Here is a 26,996-nt window from a genome sequence, read left to right as displayed (position 1 = left end):
CAGGTGACGACAACCCCGGATGACGTCTTGACTGCAACTTCATGAGAGACCCTGAGAAAAAGCCACCCAGTTAAGTGGCTCCCAGACCCTGTCCCTCAGAAATGATGGGAGGTAATACATGATTGTTGTTTCAACCCTCTACGTGTTCGGATTCTTTGTTATCTACAAATGAATAACAAATAAGATTCTGATATCAAGAATGGGGTGCTGTAACAAAAGCCTAAAATATGGGAGTGACTTGGGCTCTGGGAAGTGGCCGGGGGCTGGACGGACTTTGAAGAGCCTGGTGGAGAAAGCCTCAATTGCCTTGAACAAACTATCAGTCAAAATCGAAACCGAGAAGAGCCCGCCAGCGCGGGCTTAAGGGGAAGTAAGGAACAGGTTATTGGAAACTGTAGGAAAAGGGACTTGAGATGTGCAGTGGCTGAAAGTTTAGCAACACTGCCACCTGCAGTTGTGTGGAAAGGCTAAAATGCAGCTAGTGAACTGGGTCATCTAGCTAAGACCTCCAGCCAGTGTTGAAGAAGTTGCGTGATTTCTTGGAATAAAAGGCAAGAGGAGAGAGAAGCTAAATGAAGAAATATTAAACATGAGGGACTTGAAGGTCTTGAAAATTCTCAACCTGACTGTATACTGAAGAGTTAACTTCACCCCCAAAGCTTTGGCCTTTGTCCTGGCTCCTGGGAGGTAACATCAAAACGCTTGGAGTAGGGGTGGTTTGGGTGGCTCCCTTGGTTAGAGCGGGAGCTCTGGGCAACAGGGCTGCCGGTTTCATTCCCACATGGGCCAGCGAGCTGCGCCCTCTGCAATTAGAATGAAGGCAATGAGCGGCCGCTGAGCTCCCGGATGGCTCAGTTGGTTGGAGCGCATCCTCTCAACCACAACGTTGCCAGTACGACTCCCACAAGGGATGGTGGGTAGGCCCCCTGCAACTAACAGCAAATGGATCCGGAGCTGGGCTGCGCCCTCCACAACTAAGATTGAAAGGACAACAACTTGACTTGGAAAAGTCCTGGAAGTACACATTGTTTCCCAATAAAGTCCTGTTCCCATTCCCCAATTAAAAAAAAAAATCTTAAAAAAAAACCCAAAAAACTCTTGGAGTAATAGGTATGTCTTCGCTGCTCACGGTGGACCCCTTGGACCATGCCTGATAGTTTATGCGAACAAGATGACTCAGGATGGCGGCTGGCCATGCCGGACACAGGCCAACCACGTGATGAAAGGGTTGAGGCTTTGGGCCAGGAGCAATCAGCCTGTCATCCAAGGAAAGTGTGTGTGTGTTGGGGGAGGAAAAGATGGTGATTGAATTCAACTATGTGGGCAATAACTCAATCCATCATGTCTACATAATGAAACCTCAATAAAAACTCTGGACTCAATAAAAACTCAATAAAAGCGTGGGTGAGCTTCCTGGAGTGGCAATACTCTAAGCACAAGTTGCCACACATCAATGTCAGGAGAGTAACATGTCCCTGGGGACATGGAAGCTTTGTATTTTGGACCTCCAGTCCCAGATTCCCTCATATGCGTCTCTTCCTTTGGCTACAATATTCTTTTGCTATAATATAACTGTAATCATAAGTATAGTCCTTTCCTAAGTTCTGTGACTAGTTCTAGCAAAATATCAAACCTGTGGGACTCTCTGAGTTTACACATCCAGCTCGTCTAAAGTGAGGGTGGCCCTGAGGAGCCCTGAATTTGGGCAATTGAGTAGTCTAGAGGATTGGGTATGGCTGACTCTGCGAACTCCCCAGATGGCAAATGATGCTAAAACTAAAATATGCTTTCTGAGCAAAGAAGAGCACTGTCAGGAAAGAATGGTTGAAAGATGAAGCCCAGGGTGTGACTATAAAATTCCTTGTGAAGACCTCAGAAAGATCAAAGGTGGTACCTAGAATATATTTCAGTCAGAAAACAAAAGAAAAATAAAATAACTTTTTAAACCAAAACAAAGAAAAAGGAAAAAAAAAAGCTCTAGAGTGTAAGGATGTGCCTCCTAGACCTTCTCAAACAATAGGGCTTCTGTTAAACTTTAGGGCACTGTCACTCAGTCATCTCAGCAGAAGCCCAAGGTAGACAAGGATTTATCTTAATGAGATTTGTATGCGTGATTTTTGTTTAATGGTGTGAAATCCAGAGATTCGCGTAAGACCCACAAAATTGTTTTCAAGAGAATTAAATGAACAGAAACATTGCCAGCATGGACTGAAAGGGACGCAGGTGGTACAAAATGAAAAGACATCTTTGGATCACTGAAGTTCTATAAGCAGAAAGCATGGTTATAAAACCCACTCAGCTGTGAATACATGTTACCTTTTATGAAAAAGGAAGGATGGACTCAGAGAGCGCGGCTAAGAGCCTAGAGGGCAGAGCCAAGAATCATAGAGAAAAGCTCCTGGGAAGCAACAGGAATGAGTTCTGATCAAGGAACTTCCAATATTTGCCCAATTGGCTTTCAAAACTGCTGTGGACCAGTGACACCTGTGACCTCTCCTTTCCCCCTTTTTGAAGTAGATATAGCAATTATTCTATGCCTCTCCCACCACTGTATGTTGGGTATATGGGTGGCAGATAACTTGTCTCTTCAGTTCACAGGCCAACAAATTGTACTCAAGGAGCTTCACTGCACCCAGACCTGTTTTAGGTGAGGAGATCTGGACTTCAAGCTGACACTGTAACGGGAAGAGGCTTTTGAAGGCCTCGGGAGAGCTGAGTGTATTTTGCGTGAGGGAGAGACATGAATCACGGGGAGCCCCAGGGATCCTCGCCGTCTGGTGTTCACACGTGTATGTGGTTGCCTTCGACCTGTACTAGGGTTGGTCTGTATGACCAACACAATGCAGCAGAAGTGACAGCCTGTTCCTTTTGGGAATAGGTTATAAAAGACTGCATCTTCTGTGTTGGGCCCACTCTCTCTGTCTCCTGGATGATTTGCCTTGGGGGAAGCCAGCTGCTGTGCTGTGGGGACATGTAGGCAGCCTATGGGGAAATTCCCATGATGAGGAGCTGGGGCCTCCAACCAAAGCCTGCTGTATCTTTATCGTTGCCCCCATCCTAGCTTGAATCCCCATCTTGCCCAAGTGAAGGTACTAATTCTAAGAAGATATAACCTGTCTAAGTAAGTCCTCCTTTAATATCTCTTGCCCTCCGTCCTCTCAACATTCCCCCCGATTCTACCCATCCTTTAAGATGTTCGAGTATATACATGAGGTCCTTCTTGTCCAGGCTTTGTTACTGAGACCTTCCGAGCTCCATGTTTCCTTCTGGGAAGAGGGTTGTCACAACGACTGGGTGGTTCAATTAGCCCCAAATTTATGAGGGATGATCTCGTTATTATCATTACACCTCATTGCTGAGGGTGACAAAACTGTGCCTCTGTAGTCTCAGCCCAATTTCAGAAGCAAGAGCTAATGATATATTTCCTCTTCCTTCTAAATCTTCCTCTTCTGATTCATGTGGTTCCTAAATATTTCTTAAATATTATCTATTCTGCCTTTAAATGTGTGATTTATTTCATCATCATCTCTTTGGAGTCTTCTCTTCCTCAAGGTGAACTACATGAACTTAATGTCTTGCTTATTTTGTCCAAGGGTCTAAAAGTCTAGTAGAATTTTAAATAAAGAAGCTAAGGGTGATGTGAGAAACTAGACTCCCCTTTAATGTTACCTCTACCACATTTTTGGGTATATCCTGCCTTGAATTTTTTTCTACCTGCGTCTCTTGTATTTGGTCCTCAATACATGAAACTGTATAGTTTTTGCTTCCCCATAGATTTGCATTCAATAAAAATTTATTGAGTATCTGTTATGTGTTACCTACTATTCCTCATCTCTAGGTAGATAAATAAGACATAGTCTTTTCCCTCAGAGAATTTCTAGTCTAGTTTAGATGAGTGACGAAGGTCAGTAAATAGTCTTGGATTGAGAGAAAAAGAGATCCATTGATTGATTGGTCCAGATGGGTGAGTTTGGAAATGGCTCCTCTACCCCAGACGCCTATTGCCTTGACTGAGGGCTTGACTTCAACTTCATGAGAGACTCTGAGAAGCTAAGTGGCTCCCAGATTCCTGATTCTCAGAAACTGTGTGATATAACAGAAGTTAGCTGTTTTAAGGTGCTGAGTTTTGGGCTAATTCGTTACACAGCAATAGATAATTAATACATCACGCCACTGTTAGTTATCTAGCCACTCAATCAATCATCCAAACATTATCCATCCATCTATCATCCATCCAATGAACCAATGGTTTATCTACCCAACTACCCATCCAGACATCCCTCATCTGTCCATCCATCCATCCACCCAAATGTCTGTCTAAACATCACCCATCCATCTATCCACCGTAGTCCACCTAATGGATCCAACGGCTCGTCCATCCATCCACCCACTCATTCTGTTAACCATCCCACTACCTTTTCCTAGCGCCCAGATCTGTCAGCCCTCAGAGCACAGAGCACTGCCAGCCCTTACCTGAGCTATATCTAGATCAGTCTCCACGGCCTCAAGGTCTTTCCCAGTGCCCAAGACTTTGTGTGCCTTCTCCACATCCACAAGTAGCTCATCTGGGAGATCCGCCTGTGAGGAGACAGAGTAGAGACTTAAGGAAATCTCGAGCCTGGGAGATGTCCACAGTAAAACAATCTAGACATTTGAGCTCAGGGGTAGAAGTGAGGGTCAATGTCAGACAGCTGGGACACCAAGGCGGGCAAGTAGCAAATGCAAATAAGTTCTGAACCTGGGTATTCAAAAGTCAGAGTTCCTGGGTAGAGATCGATGGGCAAACATCAAAGGCTTGAAAAACCAAAGCCTGAGGTTAAAGGTCTTGGGAATCTGGAACCTGGAGGAATGGATGCAGAGTCCGGCTATCTCAGGGCTAAAGGGTGAGATCAAAGGTCACAGTCTAGTTCTCTAGTGGAGAGAAGATATTGGGGGGGCGGGGAGATGAGGAAAGTCGACACCAGATAATATGGACTCCTGAGTCAAAGATCAGACTATCTGGACTCTTAAGTAAAAATAGTAACTGCTATGGTCTATTGAGAACCTACTAGGTGCCAGGGTCCTACTAAGTGCTTCCCATGAATTATCTCATTGAACCCTTACGATAATCAATGAGGTGGCTACTTGCTATTATCCTAATTTTACAGGTGAAGAAACTGAGGCCCCACTTGTCCAGGCTAACACAGCTGGTAAGTGGCAGATTCAGGATTTGAATGCAGGTTTGTATGATTTGAGACATTAGACATTCTCTTAACTCTTTGAAGTGAAAGTTCAGAGATCCTTGGAGTTCAGAGATACTTGGAGTTCAGAGATACTTGGTCACAAGACAGGAAGGAGTCATCCATGCTAGTCCCAAACATCCCAGGATTTGGTCCAGATAACAGATGAAGAATCTGGAATCTAGACCTTAAAGGAACCCCAGACCCTCTCTCATCCCAACCTTCCCATGAGACAGATGGAGAAACCGAAGCCCAGAGAATAGCAAGAGGTTCAAGCCAAAGGCCAAAGCAGCCTGGCTCCTGAGGGCTCCAGTGGGAGGGCCTGCTTACCGGAGGTGGACTTTGGGGGCGCCGTGCAGCTGGGGGTGCGCTGGGGGTGGTGGCTACCGAAGTCCCATCTAGGATAGGTGCCAGGAGGCGGCGGAGGTCAGGGCTACAGAAACGGCGGGGGTCAGCAGCCAGTGTGGCCTCACTCAGGGCAGGGGGGTGCAGGAAGGCCAAGATCCGGGGACCAGAGGCGTCTGCGGGATATATCAAGATGGGGAGGACACAGGATGGTCACCTAGGGCTGAGGGGCAGGGCCCTCCACACCAGCCCCAGGGAGCATAATTGACGTCTTCAACAACCAATCAGGATGCACACCGCTCACAGTGCTGGGGAGCTGCGTCCTGGAGAACCAAAACCCTGCTGGGCCCGGTGCTTTCCATCCCTCTTGTTACCAGATTGCGGCAAGCCCCTGAAGGGTCCTAGGGGTGGGGACAACGTGGGTGGGGAAGCGTACAGGAGGCTTGGGATCATAGCAATTGCCCAGTGGGGGAAAAACATTTTAATATTTAAAATCAACACAGCTGGACCAGGGCTCATGACTGACCCGATTCTCCAGCGTCACAGAGCAGCATTCGGCCATTGGGCTCTGGGGGGCTTGCATGTTAGGAGAAAAGACTGGCCCAAGGCCCTCAAGGAGGTTCTAAGGTCACTGCAGGTCCAGATGTGGCCCTGAGCCAGTTCTGAGCCAGAAAATGAAAGGATACTGGTGACCCCACACTACACCCAGGAGTACAGGATGCCAGCAACAGCTTGGAGAACATGAGGTCTTGAACAACAAACAGGGAAAGAACTTGTCCAGGACTGGGGGAGAGAAGGGAGAGGTAGAAAGGAACCAGACTTGGGATGGTCAAGATTACTGGAAGCCTAAGAGCAGTGAGGCGGGAACCGGGAACAAGCCGGAGGGTGGGGGCAATGGGGAGCCAAGCAGGATTCAGAGCACAGCAAGACAAGACTGAAGCCATCATCCCAGGGACACAGGAGGAGAGGGAGGACAGGAGAGTGGACAGCATCCAGGGCAGAGGAAAGTGCACACGCAAAGGCTCTGAAGCATTCAAGAGTCCGGCATGTTCCAAGAGCACTAAGAAAGCTGGTATGGTTCAGAGAGTAAGAAGGGGAGGGAGGCAGGAGTTAGGTCACACATTACACTGTAATGTGTAAGCCACATTACAGCACTTGGGCTTTCTCCTAAGTGTCCTGGGGACACAACCCCTCCCGGCCCCAGCCCTGCCCCATACCAAGGCTGTCCCCAGGATTAGGGGTATCCTTCTGAGAGGGTGTGCCCCGCTGAACGGGTCTGCGAGAGGGTCGAGAGTGTCGCTCCGTTTGCTCCAGGGACAGCACCATTCCAGTTTCCTCCACCCGGCTGGGGTACAGGGCAGAAAGGGGAGTGGTCGTCAGGGAGCATCCTCGGCCCCAGCCCAGACAGTCCCCCCAGATGATGTCCTGTTGTAGGAGGCAGTCCCACCCAGGGGCAGGAGGGCATTGTGCAGAAAATAATTTGCCACATTTACTTGTTTCTTTGAAGAATTTAATTTGTGTTGAAGGCTTTTTATTATAATAGCATTTAGAAGAAAGTTAAGTGTGTCTTCCCAAGCTCCCTCTATGGAAGGAAAGACAGAAAAAAGAGTTGGCATTTAGTGCAGCCTGGGTAGAGGGAGGGGAGCCTGGGGGGCGGGGTACTAAAGGGCAGAGAAGGGAGACAGTAAAAGGCATAAAAACTGAGTATTCTCTTTACAGATCTTCACTTATATTCATAAAAATGTATCAGTGAAGACTATGTATGTAACATTCCTGTGTTACCAAATAGGAAGAATTCAAAGGGATATATTTTAACGAATAAGGTTTTATTTATGAAGATTCTATTCATAGCCATTTTTCAGATGCAAAGGAATGGATTTATAAATATATCCTTCTTCTGTCCCCCGCGCCTCCCTTTTCCCCAGTTTCTAGCTGCAGAGACAATCCAAACATTCGCTGAACAAATTGGCCTTTGGAAAATCGGCCTGGGGCTGAGGACAAGGCCCTCCGTGCATAATGCTATCCAGGACCTAATGTGGGTGGTCCTCCCACCAGCTCTTGGAGAAGCTACGATCCTGCCCCTCCTCACCAAACCCCTTCTGGGCTGGGAACATCCGAATTTAGGCTGGACCAAAGCCACCCCGTCCCCTTTGAAACAGAACAAGTATACATAGTCACACATGCCCACACACTCGGTACACACAGGCACAAACAGGAGCCGTCATACACGCCCAAGTGTATACATGGACAGATAGGCGCACCTAGTCCACACACGTGGGCTGGCAGATATGCATACATGCCACATGGAGTGCACTCATTCATTCATTCCACAAACATTTCCTAGACAACCAGTACTGCTTCATAGTTAAGAGCAAGGGCTCTGCAGCCAGCAGCCTGCGTTCAAATCCCAGGTCTGCCACTTAAGAGCTGTGTGACCTTGAGCATGTGCCTGAACCTCTCTGGACCTCATTTTCCTCTCCTATAAAGAGCAACTAATAATACCTCCCCACAGGTTGTTATGAAGCTTAAATGAGTTAATATATGTACAATGTGTAGAATGGTGTCTGGCAGGTGGGGCGCTCTATGTAAATATTTGCTATTATTGTTTATTGAGCAGCTACTGTCTGCCAGGCACTGTTCTACTAGGTGCTGGAGATTCAGCCCCAGATAAGTGAGTTTTATTTTTATGAAAGAATCACACACAGGCCCAGTGTGGAAGGGAAGGGGTGGGGAACTCTACAAAGTCTAAGTACCTGAATACACACCAACAGTCACATAATCGCATACCACACAGTATGTACACAGCACTAAGGAGGATTAATATCATATGCTCCTGATTTCACTGTTACTAATTAAACTTCTATTATTCTTCACCCATTTTCTGCCAGTAAAACTGAACTCTCCAGGCCTGCTCTTTACTTAGAGAGCAAAAGGTTGAAATCCCAGGGCGTGGCCATACAAAGACAAATCTTCATAGTGAATAAAAAGGGTTTCCAAAAGAGATGGGGGCAGGTCCTAACAATGGAGAGACTTCTAACTTGCCTACAAGTTATTCAAAGATTCTGATTTGAAAAGGTGTTCAAGTAAAAACATTCAAAAGATAATTGGTCTTGTTTCTTGTGCAATATGCAGACTTGTACGAATACTTCTGTTACCAACTTCTGTCTTCTAATAGACTCTCTCCTTGATCAAAAAGACCTGGAAAAATTCCTAAGGCTTTAGAAATTAATGCCATGTCCTAGAAAGTAATCTTCAAAGAAAAGTTATAATTCCCTCTATCTTATGTGATATTCTGCTGTCTTTGTCACCATGTTGTTACGGTAGAAAACTTCTAAGATGCATGATGGGGTTGGGGGAGGGGAAGGGAGAGCTATGATTTACCGTTACACTTTCATTAGAATGGCTGAAATTCAAACCAAACAAGACAAAAAGAGACAATACAAAATGCTGTCTGGAATACATCTGGAACCCTCATCCACTGCTGACGGGAATGCAAAATGGTACAGCCACTTTGGAAGACAGCTGGGTAGTTTCTTCTGAAGTTTAGTATACAATGACCATATGACCCATCCATTCCACTCCTGGGTGTTTACCGAAGAGAAGTGAAAACATATGGCTTCACAAAGTCCTGGATGAGAATGTTTACTGTCGCTTTTGTCATAATCACCCAAAATAGAAAACAGCCCAAATGTCCTCCATCTGATGAATGGATAAACAAATTGGCATCCATTCGTATTCAAACCACAGAATACAACTCAGCATTTAAAATAAACTAGTGATACACACCACAACATAAAATTTAAATTCGTTATGTTAAGTCAAATAAGCCAGACTCAAAGGCTACATACTTTAGGGTTCCATGTACATGACATTTTGGAAAAGGAAAGATTCTAGAGTCGGTGGTTGCCAGGGATTGGGGGTGGGTTGGGGTTCACTATGGGAGAATTTTTAGGGGGTGATAAAATTATTCTAAAGCTTGATTGTGATTACACAATTCCATGCATTCATCAAAACTCAGAACCATATACCAAAAAGAGTGAATTTTCTAAATATAAATTATACCTCAATTTTTAAAAAGTGAAAAGTCTTCATGAGTCTGTTAGATTTCTTATTTTAACTTGCATATAGTCCTTTAAATTAACCGTACACGCACCCATGACATTTGCATGCACACGCAAACCCATGTGTGTTTGGTCATGTTTCACACACATGTGTACATACTCCCTCACATACGTGTGCACAATACAATGCACATGCACGCTTGCTCACGTGCACACGCGCACGCACACACGCGCACACACACCTGTCTGCACATATGCAGACTAGACCCACCTCCCTCCCACTTACCTGATCAGGAAGTGGACGCAGACGACACTCTCAGACTGGGGGCCCCGGCCCCCTGACACCACTGTGGCCTGGGTCTGTGTCCACAGGTAGCCACCACTCCGAGCCAGGAAGCGATACCGCCCTGTTACTGCCTGGCCCTTGCTCAGCACTGGAGGAGGGCATGGGGTGGGGTCAGAGCCACAGACGGGGCAACTGGGGAGAGAAGGCTCTGGGGGCGGGGGTTAGGTATGAAGGGGCCAGGGGAGACAGCGTGCCTTGGGGTCGGGGAGCTGGTATTGCTGGGGCCACACAGCGCGGGCTCAGGCCCAGGGAAATAGAACCCTAACACATACGGGTGTGGATGCTCTGGCCCACTGCATCCGAGTCCAGCGCGTGGATGTATTCATAGGCGGAACAGCCAATTAGGTCATCGGGGCTGTAGCCGGCGATTTCAGCGATCCTGGGGTGGGGGCAGTGGAGCCTGGTCAGTTCAACTGGCTGAGGTGCAGCGTGGGCGGAGGGAAGGGGCAGGGTGACCCAGGGACCAAGCCAGCACGACAGACAGGATTGTAACGGTGAGAAAGGGAGAGAGTAAGACGTAGAAAAAGAGGAGTGTGGTAGACTGAATAAGGACCCCCAAAGATGTCCTGTCTTAAGTCCTGGGTGTGTTAGTTAATTCCTGGAACCTGTGAATATGTGACCTTACACGCAAAAGGGACTTTGCAGGCGTGATTAAGTTGAGGATCTTGAGTTGGGCAGGTTACCCTGGGTTATGTGGGTGGGCCAATGTCATCACAGGGGTGCTTAGGAGTGGGAGGCAGGTCAGAGCGGGATGGGAGACACGATGGACGGGGAGGTTGGAGTGATGTGCTGGAAGGCAGAAAGGGGCCGTGGGACAGGAATGTCTGCAGAAGCTGGAAAAGGCAAAGAGACAGAGTCTTCACTGGAGCCTCCCCAAGGAGTGCAGCTCTTGATTTTAGTCCCATAAGACTTATTTCAGACTTCTCACCTACAGAAGTCTGAGATAGTGAATTTGCGTTGTTTTGAGCCACTGTGCTTATTGTAGTCTGTTATGGCAGCAACAGGAAGCTAATACAAGGGGAGAGGGAGGGTGGAAATGGTTAGAGTGAGTGAAAAAAAGAAAAGAAGAAAAAGAGAATTGAAAGAAATAGGACTGGGGAAAAGAAAGTCACAAAAAGATCAGAAAGAGGGGCAGCCAGTTAGCTCAGGTGGTTAGAGCCCGGTGCTCATAACAACAAGGTTGCCAGTTCGATCCCCACAGGGGCCACTGTGAGCTGCGCCCTCCACAACTAGATTGAAACAACTACTTGACTTGGAGCTGATGGGTCCTGGGAGCTGATGGGTCCTGGGAAAACACACTTAAAATAAATAAAAGTTGATGGGTCCTGGGAAAACACACTTAAAATAAATAAAAGTTAAACAAACAAACAAACAAAAAATGATCAGAAAAAATAGAAATAAAAAGTAATAATAATGATGACAGTGATTTTAAAAATATACATTTCTATAGTGCTTTGTACCAAGCAACTCACTGAGTGCTCAAAACAACCACTCAAAGTAGGTTCTGTTATCATTCTGTAGAACAGACGAGGGGAGTGTGGCTCAGAAAGGTGAAGTCATTTGGCCAATGACACACAGCCAGGATTTAAACATAAGGCTTTTGGACCCAGAGTCACCATTCCTAAGTACAACTCCAGGGAAAGGGAAAGAGAGAAGATGCAGAAAAATGAAGGGAGGAAGGAAGGGAAAGAAGAGCAGAGGGAAGAGAAGGAGAGAAAAAAGAAAGGGAAGGATAGAGGGAGAATTAATAACAAGTTTATTGAGTGCTTGCTGTGTGTTGAGCACTGTACTGTTTCACATGAATTGACCCATTTAAGGAAAGTAACAGGACAGGGAGGGAGAAAGAAATTAAGAGAAAGACTCAAACAGAAGGAGGCAGAGAGAGAATCAAAAATAAAAAGACCCACAGAAAATTCAGTGAGTGAACTTGGGTAGAGAGGAAGGGGAACTAGGCCAGTGGGCAGGCGGGTGGGCAGCCGGGCTCCTGCCCACCTCTCGTCGCAGTAGGTGAACTTCATGTCCAGACTGTGGCGGCTGAGGAAGGCCCCCCGGCCCAGTGGGGGCTCCAGGCTGCCCGGGTGGGGGATGGCTTCACAGATGAGCACCAGGCATTGCAGAGGGGGCTCTAGGTTGGGGCTCCCAGCTGGGGAAGTCTGTACGGGGGGCTTGTAGGCCCTCATGTGTCCAGAGCAGTGTAGCACCTGGTGGGGGAGGGGCGAGGTGGTAATGTACTTGGGCCTGGGGCTACCATGGGGCTGCGAAGTATGTCTCTGTGGGCCCTGCGGGGAGCTGAGAAGAAAAAATCCCTGAGGACCGCAGACACCCAGCTCCGACGGCTCTGAGGACGCCTACCCCCCCCCACCCCACAGAGACCCACCTAAGAAGTTCTGGAGATCTCTAGATTCTAAGACTCAGAGAGGTCTGAGGACCCCAGATTCCAACCCCATGAAAACTCCAGGCCCAGGAGGCTGGGACCCCCCAACCATAGAGATCAGCCTAAGAAAGGATATGAGGACCCCAGACACCCAACTCCACAGACACCCAACCTCCAAGATACCCGAAGGAGCCACCAGACCCAGCCTGAGAGAGCCCCACAGGACCCCCAGTCCAGGACGTCCCTGGACTCCAAACCACTGCCAGAATTTGGGGGCTCAGGCCCAGCCCCAGCAGGCCCTCCTCCAGGCCAGGCCCTGCCCACCTTCCAGGTGGCCGCCTTGAGGTTGAGGGTGCGTCCGCGGCTGGTGAGGGTACTCTTCATGCGCAAGGAGAAACACCGCTCAGTGGCGGCCTCCGGCTTCCTTTTGGACAGGCCTGGGGAGGACCATGGGGGCAGGGGAGGAGCAGGTCACCCGGCAGCTTAGGACAGGACCCAGTTTCCTCCAGCACCCTGGTTGCTAAAGTCTCCCCAGTCCCAGCCCCAAAATTGAGACCTGGAAACAGAGAGGGTCCCCAGGGGTAGGGTATGCTTCTTCAGACAAGCTCAGGGCAGGGTCATGTCCCCTCAGATTCCCAGGGCAGGGTCCTTGTCCCCAGAGACCCCCAGGCAGGGCCGTGTCCCCTCACATTCCCAGGGCAGGGTCCTTGTTCCCTTAAACCCTCAGGGCAGGGCCGTGTCCCCTCAGATTCCCAGGGCAGGGCCACATCCTGCTGTTCCCATTTTTTTCAATCCAGTATTCCAGAGGAAGAAAGGATATAGTGAGGGCAGGTGGAGCCTCAGTTTCTGTAATTTGGGGAGAGGCCTGCAGGGAACTCACTCTGCTGGGGGGTCAGGGCATCCTGAAGCTCCTCTTGGTCAGAGGGATGGATGAAATCAAAGATACTGTGTCCAATGAGCTCAAGCTGCGAGGGAGGGAAGCAGGGGTGCCTTGGAGGAAAAGCATTTTACCAGGGTCTCTGACTCATCTCCTCCTTTCCAGCCCCACAGTCACAGCCCTGATTCGCGAGCCTGGTTTCTGTCACCAGTCTTATTATTCATTCATTCACTCCTTCCTTCCTTCCTTCCTTCCTTCCTTCCTTCCTTCCTTCCTTCCTTCCTTCCTCCCTCCCTCCCTCCCTCCCTCCCTCCTTCCTTCCTTCCTTCCTTCCTTCCTTCTTTTCTTCCTTCCCTTCTCCACCACAATATTTGCCAGGCCTTCTTGTAGATAGTACAGATACCACAGTGACCACAAAAACAAAACCCCTGCCTCTCAGAGCTTACTGGCTAGTGGAGGGGGGAGATAGCCAATAAACAAACAAAAACAAAACAACACACACACATATATAAAACAATATAATAAGTAATATGAAGAAAACTAAAGCAGGGTAAGCTCATGAAATGGTGGGATGCTATTTTAGAGGCACTAGTTAGGAACAATTTCTTTGAGGAAATGGTAGGTAGTCCTGTGGTTCTCTGGAGCAGAGTTCTGGAAAGCAAAACAGCAAGTGCAAAGGCCCCGATGTGAGACCCCATTCAAATCCTGCCTGTTTGGCAAGGTAAAGACTCAATGCCTTGTTTCAGTTCAGGCAATGAGTTTGGTGCTGGCAGGAGGGGACATAGATGAAAGGGGACCCACGTAGCTCACAGTCCAGTGGTAATGGTGAAAAGGGGAAGAGCAAGAGCTCCCTCCTTCCTCTAACAGTACCTCCTGTTGCTGGATTTGAATCCTAGCTCTGCCACTTCCTAGCTTGGAGACCTTGGGACATTCATTTCTCTGAGCCCAAGAGCTCAAGCTGAAGGAGAAATTGGTACCCGGAGTGGGGTAAGAAGGTAGGGAAAAGGAACAGATGCCAACTTGGAGCCCATTTATGTGAACTAGGAAAAAGGAGGTAACTCTCATGAGCCTTGCTGTAAGGATTAGGTGAAATGCGTTCTACTTCCTAAGTGTCTTTTTTGTCTTTCCATCTTCAGGTCTATGTTCCCACTTTTCTCCTCTCACCCAAGGTCCTTGAGCATCTCCCAGCCTCTAGCATAAGTCCATTCAATTCTATCTCTGCTCAGCACTGAGAGGGATCTTTCTAAAATGTAAATCTGATTCTACTTCTCTGACACAACCTTTCTCCTGCTTAAAATCCTTCCATAGCTCCCCAGTGCCCTGGAGATAAACCTTATAATTTGGCCCTAAATTATCTAGCCCCTGTTGGCTTCTCGAGCCTTTTTTGGTCTCCCCTTCTGCCATTGTACTCTGCACCTAGCCAGGATAAACGTCTTTATTTTCCCCAAATGCTCTGTTTTATCTCACCTCTGGGTCTTTGCATATTCTATTCCCTCAGCCATCTACATTCCTCGTCTTCGCTGGTCCCTTCTATTTCCCATACTCTTTGACTGGCTAAATTCTTCTGTATTAGCTTAGATTTTTTTTTCACCTCCTGGAAGCCCTCATTGCCCTCAGGCTGGGTCAGGTACCTATCCTCCCCTGGCTTGCACAGCCCCCTAGACTGCCCCATCCCAGCCCTGACCATTCTGAGTCTTCCTGTCTGGTGACATATCTGCCTCCCTCTGTACTGTAAGGCCTGTAAAGGCAGGGATAATGCGGTAATGGTCACCTCTGTATCCCAACCTCACCTGCATGGACCAGGCAGAAAGCAGGCAGCTCCTCTCACCTGACTGAGGCCCAGGTGTTTGCTGACATTCTCCGACAGGTAAGCCATATCTCCTTCGGCGGTAAGCACCATGACGAAGCCCTCCAGGGCCTTCAGGTAACAGGCATCCAGTGGTTCACCCCCAGCTCCCACCTGGCTCCAGTCCCCTGGTGACAGGGCCAGGGTGGATGGGGCATCTCTGGTCAGCTGTGGGCCCCCCTAAATAGCCTTCCCTTTGCCTTCCCTCACTCAGAGGAACGTATAGGTACCCCCCAGGCGAGAGGGGCACATCCAGTGGTTTGGAGGCCCAAGAAACGGCAGGGCCACCAAGGATTGGAATTCTCAGGGAGCAGGGCCTCGCAGGGAGACAGAATTCTAAGGAGGTGGAATTCCCAGAGCATAAAATTCTAAGGGGCTAAGGATTACAAGAGTCAGAATTCTAAGGGGACAGAGCCTTGCAGAGGTTCCAAATTCTTGAGGCAGGACAGATGGGCAAAACTCTAAAGAAACAAGGATTCCCAGGCGACAGAATTCTAAGGGGGCAGTGCCTCCCAGAGAAGTAAAATTCTATGGGGCAGGGAAGTTTAATGGACAGAGCCTGACCATTAAAGTGGTCAGTAAGTGGAGGATGACTCAACTTGTCCCATAATCCAATCTTTTCAGGGTCGTGGGATTTTAAAGTAGGTGTGTGTGTGTGTGTGTGTGAGAGAGAGAGAGAGAGAGAGAGAGAGAGAGAGAGAGAGAGAGAGAGAGAGAGAGAGAGAGAAAGCCTCCTCAGAGTGGAATTGTAATTGGTTGGGAATTCAAAGCCATGGCTACTAAGGGGACAAGAAACAGAACTAGGGACTTGAGGAGGAGAAGGGGGACTCTCTCAAGTAATTAAAAATTGGGCAGCGAAGCCTTGCAGGGATGTTTATTATAAGGGCACGAAGCCTAGACGAGAAGGTCTCCAAATCCTCAGGGTTGACGTGCTTTAGGGAGTTAGCAGGGCCTCCAATTCCACTGAGTTCCAAGGAGGCGGAACTTCCCAAGGGTGCATTCTAAGGGGCGGGGCCTCACAAGTGATAGATGCCTACGGGGCGGGACTTCTTAGGGCACTGGGCTCCGACTAGCCCAGACCTTGAGGGGGCGGGGCCTCACCGGGAAAGTGGATTCCAGGGGTGCCGGGGCTCGGCTGGCAAGACATCAGAGGGCGGGGCCTTGTCGGGACCAGGATTCCCAGAGGAGGAGCCTCCATAGGATGTAGCTTTCCGAGGGCGGACCCTCACCAAAGTGGGAATTCCCGGGGACAGGACTCACCTGCGGCACAGAGGCGGTGCATGCGCAGGTAGCTGATGGTCAGGCGCATGATGGAGGCTTTGTCCAGGTGGGCGCTGACCCCGCGCGCGAAGGGCAGCGTGTGCGCCAACTGATACAGCACCTCGGTCTCTTGGCTGCGCCGGCTGCGGGCCGCATCCCGAGACTTCTCCTTGCGCAGCTCGGTGCTCGACCTGCGGGCACGGGCAGCATTCACTGGTGGCGCCTCAGGAAGGGAAAGAGGTAGAGGTGGACGGGACAAGCACGTGGGGCGCTGCCACATGGGGCCCGGGCTCGCTGTGTGGCCCAGGCGAGTTCCCGGAGCACTCGGGGCCTGGAAGGATTATACTCTGGAGCCGCTCCTAGCCTCTGGTTTTATCTGTCCCCGAGTCAGCCCATGCTGCCCTGCTGTGCCTCGCAGGGCCGCTGTGTCCCCTCCCTGACTTATCTGCTGTTTATTCCCTGGCTTGGGACGCCTGGGGGACAGGGAGGCCTCCTGCTGGGAGGGGGCTGGCTGAGCTGGCCCAGAGCCAGGGAAGGGAAGGAGCGTAAAGAAGATGCCTGCAGCCTCCCAGGCCCCCTGCCCTACAGCCCCCCCAAACCCCCTCTCCTGGCCTTCCCCCTCCTCAGCTCAGCTGAGTCCTCAGAATCTTGGAGCACAGATCTCAAAGTCCAACAACCCACCAACGGGGGCCCCACCAGGGTGACACAGCAAACCAACCCCAGAGTTCTGTCCAGCCAACAGCTAACCAACCACTCACCCCTGCCCTTTAAACTACTCCAAATGCCTGAACTCTACAAGTCCAGTTGCGGGTAGAAGGATGACTATCTTTTTTTCAGAGATATTTGCCACTTATCCAGTTTTTCCTGTGACATGTGTCAGTCCCTGTGCCATGTCTGTAACTTACATTAACCCATTTGAAGTTCAGATGACCCTAGAAGGAAGGTAATTATCCCACTGAACAAATGAGGAAACCGAGGCATAGAGAGCTGCAGTGCTTGCCCATAAGAAGTGAAGCCAGGGTTTGAACACTTCAATTTCCCGTCTCTTTGGCTCTGGGTTTATATCCAGGCTTTAGTGTTTCTCTCTGTTTCTTCCATTTTCTTAAAAGTCAAGCTCCAGATCTGTCGTTATCCAAACTCTGTAGTTTTTTTTTTAAATTATAGAGTATATAACATACAGCACGTATAATCTCATCGATAATATTGATAAAACCATTAAAAATAAGTAGCTATAGGGCCGGCCCGGTGGCTCAGGCGGTTGGAGCTCCGTGCTCCTAACTCCAAAGGCTGCCGGCTCGATTCCCACATGGGCCAGTGGGCTCTCAACCACAAGGTGGCCGGTTCGATTCCTCGGGTCCCTCAAGGGATGGTGGGCTCCGCCCCCTGCAACTAACAATGGCAACTGGACCTGGAGCTGAGCTGCGCCCTCCACAACTAAGATTGAAAGGACAACAACTTGAAGCTGAGCTGCGCCCTCCACAACTAAGATTGAAAGGACAACAACTGGACTTGGAAAAAAGCCCTGGAAGTACACACTGTTCCCCAATAAAGTCCTGTTCCCCTTCCCCAATAAAAAAAATATAAGTAGCTACAATTTGCTAAGCACTAAGCACTGTACTAAGTAGTCTGCCTATGTGTACTTATTCAATCCCAGGATAACTCTAGGTAGGAGGCAGTTTAAACCTCCATTTCACAAAGGGGAAACTGAGGCTCTAAAAAGTGACGTCTTTTGCTCAAGAAGTCACAAAGTCAGTAAACTGGCAAAGCTGGGATTTGAACTCAGGCATTAAGTTTCCAAAGCCTTCATGCTTCTAATTCCTTCCTTGTGACCGGCCCTAGGGAAGCAGGACTCTTGGAACGGAGGCTGTCCCTTCCTAGAAATCAAAGGCCACTTCTGGGGGTGGCATCAGCCTAACTCCCAAGCAGGAGACCTGTGGCCCCACCCACAGGCATGATGAGAGGGGAGGGTACTGCCCTGTCTGGCCTGCAGAGGGAAAAACTCAGGGCCACTGGGAGGCCCAGAAAGGGGCAGGCTGGGTGGAGGGGTGGGGGAGCCAGTGATCACCCCTATCCCCTCCCTTGTGGCTGATGGGGGGGCAGGGGCCTCCAGTCCTGCTCTGCCCAGAGGACATTCCGTCCTGTCCTGTTCTGGTTCTGTTCCAGCCCTGTTTGTCTTCCTGCCCAGAGGGTGGGGGTGGGTGGGCCTCACTGAGCTAGGGGCCCGGGCAGAGGGAACGGGGAGTGGGAACAGGAACGGGGGTGGGGCTGGTCTCCACCTCCCAGGCAGCTGAGCTCTGTAATCTTCTCTGTGGCAGACTTCTCCTTCCATAGAAGGAGCCAGCTGGTGGCTGCAGCAGACCCTCCTTCCAGCTCCCAGCCTGTTCTCTGACAGGAAGTGTGGGCCTCTCACTGGCTTCACAAATGCCTGGGCCTCTGGCCTTTCCCATTAAACAGAGTGGTGGCTAGTTCTTCTGGTTCAGGGTTCCAATCTCAACTCAATTACTAATTAGCTGTGTGACTTTGGACAAGTTGCACACCTATCTGAGCATAATAACACCAACCTCACAGAATTGTTTTGAAGATTAAATGAGTTAATATATATGTCGAGGGCTTAGAAGAGGGCCTGGCAGTTGGTTAGTGTTCTATAAAGGTTACATTTTTCTTTTCTTCTTCTTGTTTTTCTTTTTACTGTTTGCCCTTTGTCCACATCAGGGATGGAAGGCTTAGGAGCCTCTTGGGCACTGAAGAAACTGGGGGCTTTGGTGGCAATCCTGTGGTGTGGTGAGAATGCAGTTACATACACGACTTTTACCCAAGCACTTTGGGAAGAGGGCTAAATACTAGTGATAGTAATAATAGCCTTGGTGTACTGAACCTTCATGGAGATACAGACCCCATTAAATCCTTTCAACAACCCTGAGAAGCAGCCACAGTGAGCCCGTTCCAGCGGGCCGGAGCCCAGCTGCTAATCCCAGGCCCTCCACCAAAGCCCAACAATGCTCACGACGTCTGTTAGTCTGACCAAGTACCTACCAGTGTTTTCCCCATTTTCCTGACAAGGAAACAGGCCCAGGGAGGTGATGGAACTTGCCTGAGGCCACACAGCTTTTAGCAAGAGCGTCAAGTTAAAAACCAGGTCTCTCTACTTCTGCCCAGAACTCTGTCTGACTTGAACACAGTTTATTGCATACCAGTGGGGTGTCCTGCCCAAAGATTTGTTCCCTCACTGCTCATCTTGAAGTGGTGTGGGGGAGGGGAGGCATGACCCCTATTTTTCTAGGATATGAAACCGAGCCTCAGAGAGGCAGTCACTGGCACCTGGCCACACAGGCAGGAAGCGGGTGAGCTAGGATTTGAACCCTGACTTTAGGGGCCTACGTTCTTGAATGCCATGTCTTGGCTGATGCACCTACCCAAGGGGCCCCTACCCTGCCGCTCCTTTGCCCGGTGGCCTCAGTCCCTTCCCCTTGTCCCAGCCCTACTGCCTCCGGATTTCCCCAGCTGGACAGTCTCCCTAGCTGGCCCCCTGCCTAACCCTGGTCCAGCCCCCTGGCACTCTGCCCAGCTCGGGACGTGCAGCTGGAACCCTGCCACCCTTCCTCTGTGTTCCAGCAGAGAACAGGGGGTGGGGCCAGGGCCTGGAGGCCCCAGGGTGAGGCCTGAAAATGGGGACTGGAGCCTAGTGCACCCCCAACCAGGAAAGGGAGAAGCCCACTTCTTCCCTGTCCTGAACAACTGGCTACCCATGAGCGAAGGCCCGGAGAAAGTGGGGAGACCCTAGCCCACATTCAGAGCTACTCTGGGTCTCTCTTCTGACACTCAGCTGGGTATTGAGGGTCTTGCAAAAAGTGTAGAAGATTTTGGGGGTCTTAGATACAGTATCTGGGCAGTGTCCAAGGTGGCCTGAGAGGCCAGAGGCAGGGTTTGGATTTGAGAATGGATTTGGAAGTGGGGGTTGGGGGGAGTCTCTCTGCTCCCCGACTCGTTCATTCCAAAGGACATGGTAATCCAGTGGGGTGCCCATACCAAAAGTCCTACATTCTTCTGGAATCCTCTAACCTGGGGGTCACCTGGGGTCGTGTGCCCATCAGGAACCTCCTAAGAACATCCCTGACTGGTGTAGGATAGCAGAAAGCCCAAGCCAGAAGAAAGGAAGGGGGTGAGGGAGTATGGGGGGCCCACTCACCATCGCCCAGGCCCCCTTTGGTCCATATGACATCCTAGGGGTGCAGAAAGGGATGGAGCATGGCCGGGCTCCAGGTGCGAGTTATGAGTGGGTGGTGTGCAGTGCTAGGATGACACCACAGGAAAGGGCTGGCCTTGGGTGGGGAGTGGGGAGCACTCCAGCTCAGCCGAGAAGGGCCCCTACCCAGCCAGGAGGGGGCGTTGGGAGGGGTTGGCTTGGGGCTGGCCCAGAAGGGATGGGATGGAGTTCCCTGGCCGGCTCAGAGCCAGAGACTAGAATAGAATTGGGGGGGTATGCTTGGGGGGGAGTGAAAAACATGAGGGTGTGACGGATCCAATCAGACCTGCAAAGTCAGGGAGGAGGGAAGGGGGTGAGGCTTCCTGGACGCCTCAGATTGGACAAGGGAAACCAGGAGCCTGGGACATTTTCCGGGGTCCCTATGAAAACATGGCCAGATAGTGCCCTTGGCAGTGGACCCAGGGTACAGGTTCCTCACTGCACCCAGCAGATCAGCACCTGCTGGGAGCTGAACACAGAAACCCACCTTCTGCCCAGGATGAACAGCTGGGCACTGCAGCACGGGTGCTCCCATCATGGCTTGCACTGAATCAAGCACAGCACCCTCCATGGGGTCTCCCCAAAATAAGGCTTGGGAGCCTCTGTCCCCATGGCCACAGGGACTGGGTGGGGTGGAAGAGTGACATAGGCGCTAGACTTTGGCAAGTGAGTCAGGCTGTTTCCCTTTTACTAAGGGGGTGACCCTATATTTCAAAAGGATGCAAAAAGGCCCCTGAGAAGGCCCCAGGTAGCTTCTGAAAGAGGACTCCCTCTGCCTATTTCTAGGGAACCCAAGTTTGGAGACTGTTTTAGGGAGAGTCTAATGAAAGGGAATCGCTCTTCTCTTGAACTCAGGAGCTGACTCCCTATTCCAAGGGATTTCCTATATCTGGGAAGGCTCAATTTAGGGGTATCCCATATCCCTTAGGGTTTCAGGGGTCTGGTGGCAAAGAACAACCTCAATTCTGGAGGTTCAGAGGCCTGAAGGGTTCATATGTGGAGGGAGAATGCCTCCCCAGAAGCTCAGGAACTGCTCAAATGCAACACCCCCAATTCCGTGGCGTCCCTGTTTCACCCCCAACCAGGCAGGGAGGCGAACACGGAGCAGCAAGAAATCGGGGATCACGACTCTGAAGTGGCTCCTGGCTAGAGGGGCGGGGCAGCTGGGGACTTGGGAAAACCCCTCACCCCTTTCACCCCCTAGGATGCAGGTTGCGGCAGGGACGTGCCTCCAACCGCCCGTCCCAGGGAGTCCTTGGCTTGCACCCACGCATCCCCCACCCGGCTGGGGGTCCCCGAAAGGAGAGACCCCCCAATTCTCATAATTCCTGCCCCCGAACCCCAGTACCTTGCGCGCTGCAGCCCCAGCGCCATGGCTCGCGCGTCGCGGCTCGGGAGCCCCAGCAGGCCCCCAGCCCCCTCCCCTCCCCGACGAGCCCCCTCCCCAGCTCCTCCCCCGCCTCATTATTGGCTAGTATGCGCCCAGCCCTCGATTCTGATTAGCGGAACAGCCTGTCACTTCCTAGAAAGAGGCGGTACTAGAGAGGCAGATTTGGAAGGCCAGGAGGACTGCGGAACACGCACGCCCTCCCAGCCACGCCTCTTGCCGCCTACTTTCTCAGTGGTGTCGCCAGCAGGCACCTCGGGCTGCGCCTTCTGGCCCAGCCTCTCTCGAGTCATTCCGACACCAATACTCTTCTGACCCACCCAGTTAGCTCTGTTCTTTACACCCGAGCCCCCACCCTTTAACCCCTACCCCGGCTCACCCCTCCTTTTCCTGCCCCTGGTAGGACCCCTCCGACCTCCAGTCCCACCCTGTCGAGTCGCCTAGCTCTGCCTCCTCTATCTCCTCTTCCTTCTCTCCGCCACCCCCAATTCCCAACCCCACCCCAGTTTTACAATCCCTCCCCCACTGTACCTAGCACTTCCTCTCAGTCCCCAGCAACTCCCTTCTGTCCTCATCCCTCCTTCCTGTCCCCACTCCTCCAGTCTGGCACCCTCTGTAGCCCCAGCTCTACCTCCTTGCTCTCTAATTCCCTTTTCAGGTTCCCACTATTGAATAATTAAGTTTATGTCAAGTAAATATGTAAAACTCAATCACACCCACTTTTAAAAAGAGCAGAGAGATGGTATTTTTCTACAAGTGAGCTAAAGAGGGAGTGGTACGAGGTCACCAAGGAGTGGTGAAAGCATTATAATTAGATAAGGAACAGGGTATGTGTGTGTGTTTTGGTGGCAAGGGTGCTAACCCACAACCCACCAATATTTTGGATGTAGCTTTGGGCAGGGAAGAGGACACTATATAAGTTATATACTTATATAAGTATATTTATACTTACATATTATATATACTTATGCTTAAGTTTGTGGGTTTTGCCCACCTAGTATGCCACTCAGTTTTCTTCTGGGGAACGAATCACTTGTCTCCTCTCTCAGTCTATTTAATTTGTGTAGGGCTGGCCATAATTCCCACCAGCTCCAGGAACATAGGATTCAGACCCAGCCAATCAGTTTATTCTGTTTTCCTGGGCACAATGATTGGTTTGGGGAAAGCAAGTGACCTAACCTAGCTCAATGAGAACCAACCCTGAGACACTGGCTGAAACTACCATGCTTCCCCAAAAATAAGACCTAGCCAGACAATCAGTTCTAATGGGTCTTTTGGAGCAAAAATTAATATAAGACCAGGTACTATATTATATTATATTATATTATTTATATTATATTATATAAGACCTGGTCTTATAGTAAAATAAGACTGGGTGTTATATTAATTTTTCTCCAAAAGACACATTAGAGCTGATTGTCTGGCTAGGGCTTAATTTCGGGGAAACGGGGTATCAAAAAAGAGGTTTTCTATTTCTGCAGGAGTTGCCAAGCTGGTGGGAAGTGAGCCAGAGTTGACAGGTCTCACCCTGCCACCAAGAAAGGAGAGGCCTTACGAAATGAAAGTCAATACAGAGGAAAGCAGAAATGAAAGTTTGTGAAGGACAGTCTTGACACCAGCACTTGGGTGCCTGGATCTAGTCATACCTGAAATTCAATTTAATTCTTGGAACCTTTATAGTTTTTTTGGGTGCTGCTGCTTTTAAATAGTGCTTCATTTATTTACTTTGTGCTTAGATTAGTTTGAGTTGATTTCAGCTGCTTGCACCCGAAAGAATCTCGATAAATAGAAAATATCTCCCAAGGCTCAGTGTGAAGGCATGTGAAGTGTAAGAAAATGAAAGGCCCAAATTAGAAATGGCTGCAGGGGAAGCAGTGTGCTATTCAGGGAAGCAGGGGCTATTTGAGCCATGGCAGGTAGCCAGTCTGAAGGCTTTACAGTACCTAAGGAAAACTGGTACTTAAACAAGCATTAAAACAGAATTAAAAACAACAACAAACAGAATTAAAACATATATATGGGGGCAGCCGGTTGGCTCTCTGGTTAGAGCGCAGTGCTTGTGGGGACAGAGCCCCAGAAAGCAGTTTCCAGGCTCTCAGCCTCACATACAAAGGTGCTGGCTCAGGCAGTAAATGGCCATCAACTGTGATTGGATGGCCATCAGCTGTAACCAGTGAGCCATTGGCCACTAATATAACTGCTGTGGCTATGCTAGTAGAAGAAAAATGGGGGCTAGCAAGAGCGGATTGCAGAGAGGCAGATGCCGCTGGTGAGAATATAGTGATATGACTCCCCTACTTATGGCTCTGTGGGTGTTCCTTTTTGGCCTCACCGTGTCCTGCGTTCTTATGTGGGGAGCGGGACCAGAGACCCCGCCTGACACCCCACACGACAGTGCTCATAACACCAGGGTCGCTGGTTCGATTCCCACATGGGCCAGTAAGCTGTGCCTTCCACAACTAGATTGAAAACGACTTGCATGGATCTGATGGATCCTGGTAAAACACACTCTTCCCCAACAAAAATTAAAAAACACACACAAGAAACATATATACGAATGCACCAGACATCTATGATCGGGGTTAGCATTAAACTTCACTCTGAGATGGGTACATGGGAGTCTTCTGAGCAGGGAAGTGACATTTGAGTTAGCTTTGAATGAGGTCCTTTGTTCTCTCAGCTGGGAAAGAACAGGAACCTCTCTAGTTTACAAAACAAACCACCCCAACGAGAAGATTTATCTTGTTCATGAACCTGAAATCTAGGCAGGGTTCAGTGAGGACAAGTACATCTCTATTCCGGTTGGCATCAGCTGGAGCAGCTTAAAGGCTGTGGGCTGGAATCATCCCAAGCTTCCTCACTTACCTGCCTGGCATTTGATGCTGCCTGTCAGCTGGGACCTCATCTGGAGACTGTGGCTGGAACTCTCCATGTGTCCTTTCCATGTGGCTGTTTGGACTTCCACACATCATGGCATCTGGGTCCAAGGGAGAGGGAGTGGGAACAACGATACAGACAGAAGCCGTGTCTCCTTTGTGACCTAGCCTTGGAAATTATGTAGTATCACGTCCATCTCATGCTTTTCATAAAAGGCAATCACAAAGTCCTGCCCCACTTCAAGGGGGGTGGGGGAGGGAAACAGATTCCATTTCTTGATGGAGAGAGGCAAGCTTCCCCCGGAAAAGCATGTAAGACTGGAAATATTACTGTGGCCAGTTTGGAGAAATATCTACCATACTCTTAATAGGACAGTGTCTTGGAGCTCTGCCTATGAGCAGCACTGTGGAGATGGAGTCTTAGGCCTTGGGATACTGGAAAAGAAATGCTTGTCTTATCAACAAGGAAATAGGGTTCAGCAACAAAAACCAGAACTGCGCTTATACCTAATTCTGATAATTCATTGTCTCTGGTTACTGTCTCCTAATACATCTGCTCAGATCTTTTACTTGCTGATGTTCACCTCTGTATGATTCACCCTCTCTATTGAGCACGGCTGGGGGGAATCGCTCCAAACCTCTCTATAGCTACCTCTTGTGATCTGATTTTTATCTCCACTCTCCCTTCCCCTGATGCTGACTCCACATAATATGGGTTTATAAAGGCTAGCTGGCATTCCTGGAACACTGCCAGGAGCAGAAAATCCCTCCAAACTCAAGCCAAGGTCAACCTGGCATCAGGTGATGGAAATAAACAGCAAGAGTCCTAAGTAGCACGAACAGGGCCTGTGCCAAGTGCTGTACTAAGCCCTTTGCATTCCTGCTCTTATTGGAACATCATGACAGCCCCATTGGGTGAACTCCATTATTTTCCTGTAGTGTAGCAGTTTTGACCCAAGGCTCTGGAGCCAGCCTGCCTGGGTTCAAATCTTGGCTTCATCACTTGCCAGTGTGTGACCTTGGGCAAGTTACTTAACCTCTCTGTGATTCAAAGAATCATTTCTGAAAAATGCACTTGATAAAAAATAATATCCCCTGTGGGATGTTGAATTGTTGTTTCCAGATCTTTTTTCCCTCTGTGGTATAGAACCATACATCCATGAATTGCCCATGTGACTTTAGAGGCCCCCCTGAGTAAGTCAAATGCATTCCCCAGCCCATTGAGCTTAGGTTTGGTCATGGGACTTAATTTGGCCAAAGAGATGGAAAAGATGCTGTTGTTATCTCATACATACAAAAAACAACCAAACTTGATGTACCCCCTGAGAAAAGGACACAGCACCTATGAAATACTTTCACCAAAATGTTTGAACCTGAATCTGATTAAGCTTCCAGATGTAACTACTACCATGTTCCCCTGAAAATAAGACCTAGCTGGACCATGAACTCTAATGTGTCTTTTGGAACAAAAATTAATATAAGACCCGGTATTACATTATATTATATTACACCCGGTCTTATATTAAAATAAGACCGGGTCTTATATTAATTTTTGCTCCAAAAGACACATTAGAGCTGGTGATCTGGCTAGGTCTTATTTTCAGGGAAACATTGTAGTTTACGAGAAAGATGGTGAACAGAGGAACAGGTTAAAAAACACTATGAAGAAACAATCAGCCAGACACAGACTGTGGGAAACTCTAGACCAGCGTTGTCCAATAGAACATTCTGTGGTGGTTGAAATGTTCTATATCTGTGCTGTTCAGTATGGTAGCCACTCGCCACCTGTGGCTTTTGAGCACTTGAAATGTGCTGAGTGTGATGGAAAACCTGAATTTTTAATTTTTTGGCGGGGGAGTTAGCTGGCTATTTTTCTTTCTTTGTTGAGTTGAAACTCACACAACTTAAAATTAACCATTTTAAAGTGTGTAACCCAGTGGCATTTAATACATTCATCATGTTGTGTCACCACCGCCTGTATCTAGTTCCAAAACATTTTCATCACCCCAAAAGAAAACCTCAGTCACTCCCCATTCCTGTCCCTTCCAGCCCCTGGCAACCTCCAATCTACTGTTTGACTCTATGGATTTACCTCTTTTAGACATTTCATATAAATAGTATCACGATATGTGGCCTTTGGAGTTTGGCATACACTCCGCATA

At 49.3% G+C, this 26,996-nt stretch overlaps 1 protein-coding gene across 5 annotated transcripts in view; it reads right to left on the bottom strand.

Moving 5' to 3' along the window:
* HIF3A (hypoxia inducible factor 3 subunit alpha) overlaps positions 1-21,975 on the bottom strand; it is a 30,389-nt gene extending 8,414 nt beyond the window's left edge. For 3 of the 5 annotated variants that reach the window (XR_013992184.1, XM_081032224.1, XM_081032223.1), the window contains exons 1-10: positions 16,329-17,929; positions 15,051-15,196; positions 13,226-13,310; positions 12,670-12,782; positions 11,964-12,172; positions 10,244-10,350; positions 9,912-10,059; positions 6,782-6,909; positions 5,550-5,740; positions 4,474-4,578 (exon numbers count right to left, since the gene is read on the bottom strand). Coding sequence is in view for 4 of the 5 variants with exons in the window: in XM_081032224.1 (XP_080888350.1) it covers positions 4,474-4,578; positions 5,550-5,740; positions 6,782-6,909; positions 9,912-10,059; positions 10,244-10,350; positions 11,964-12,172; positions 12,670-12,782; positions 13,226-13,310; positions 15,051-15,196; positions 16,329-16,608 (1,512 nt within the window). In the remaining variant the exon portion in view is untranslated. Of the gene's footprint in view, positions 1-4,473; positions 4,579-5,549; positions 5,741-6,781; positions 6,910-9,911; positions 10,060-10,243; positions 10,351-11,963; positions 12,173-12,669; positions 12,783-13,225; positions 13,311-15,050; positions 15,197-16,328; positions 17,930-21,919 lie in introns of those variants that run through there. The other 2 variants (XM_081032226.1, XM_081032225.1) reach the window with 2 other exon arrangements.
* Positions 21,976-26,996: the final 5,021 nt, after the last annotated feature.

The sequence above is a fragment of the Rhinolophus hipposideros genome (assembly GCF_964194185.1).
Source record: "Rhinolophus hipposideros genome assembly, chromosome: 21".
Lineage (NCBI taxonomy): Eukaryota > Metazoa > Chordata > Mammalia > Chiroptera > Rhinolophidae > Rhinolophus > Rhinolophus hipposideros.
This window is presented reverse-complemented; position numbering and strand designations above follow the sequence as displayed.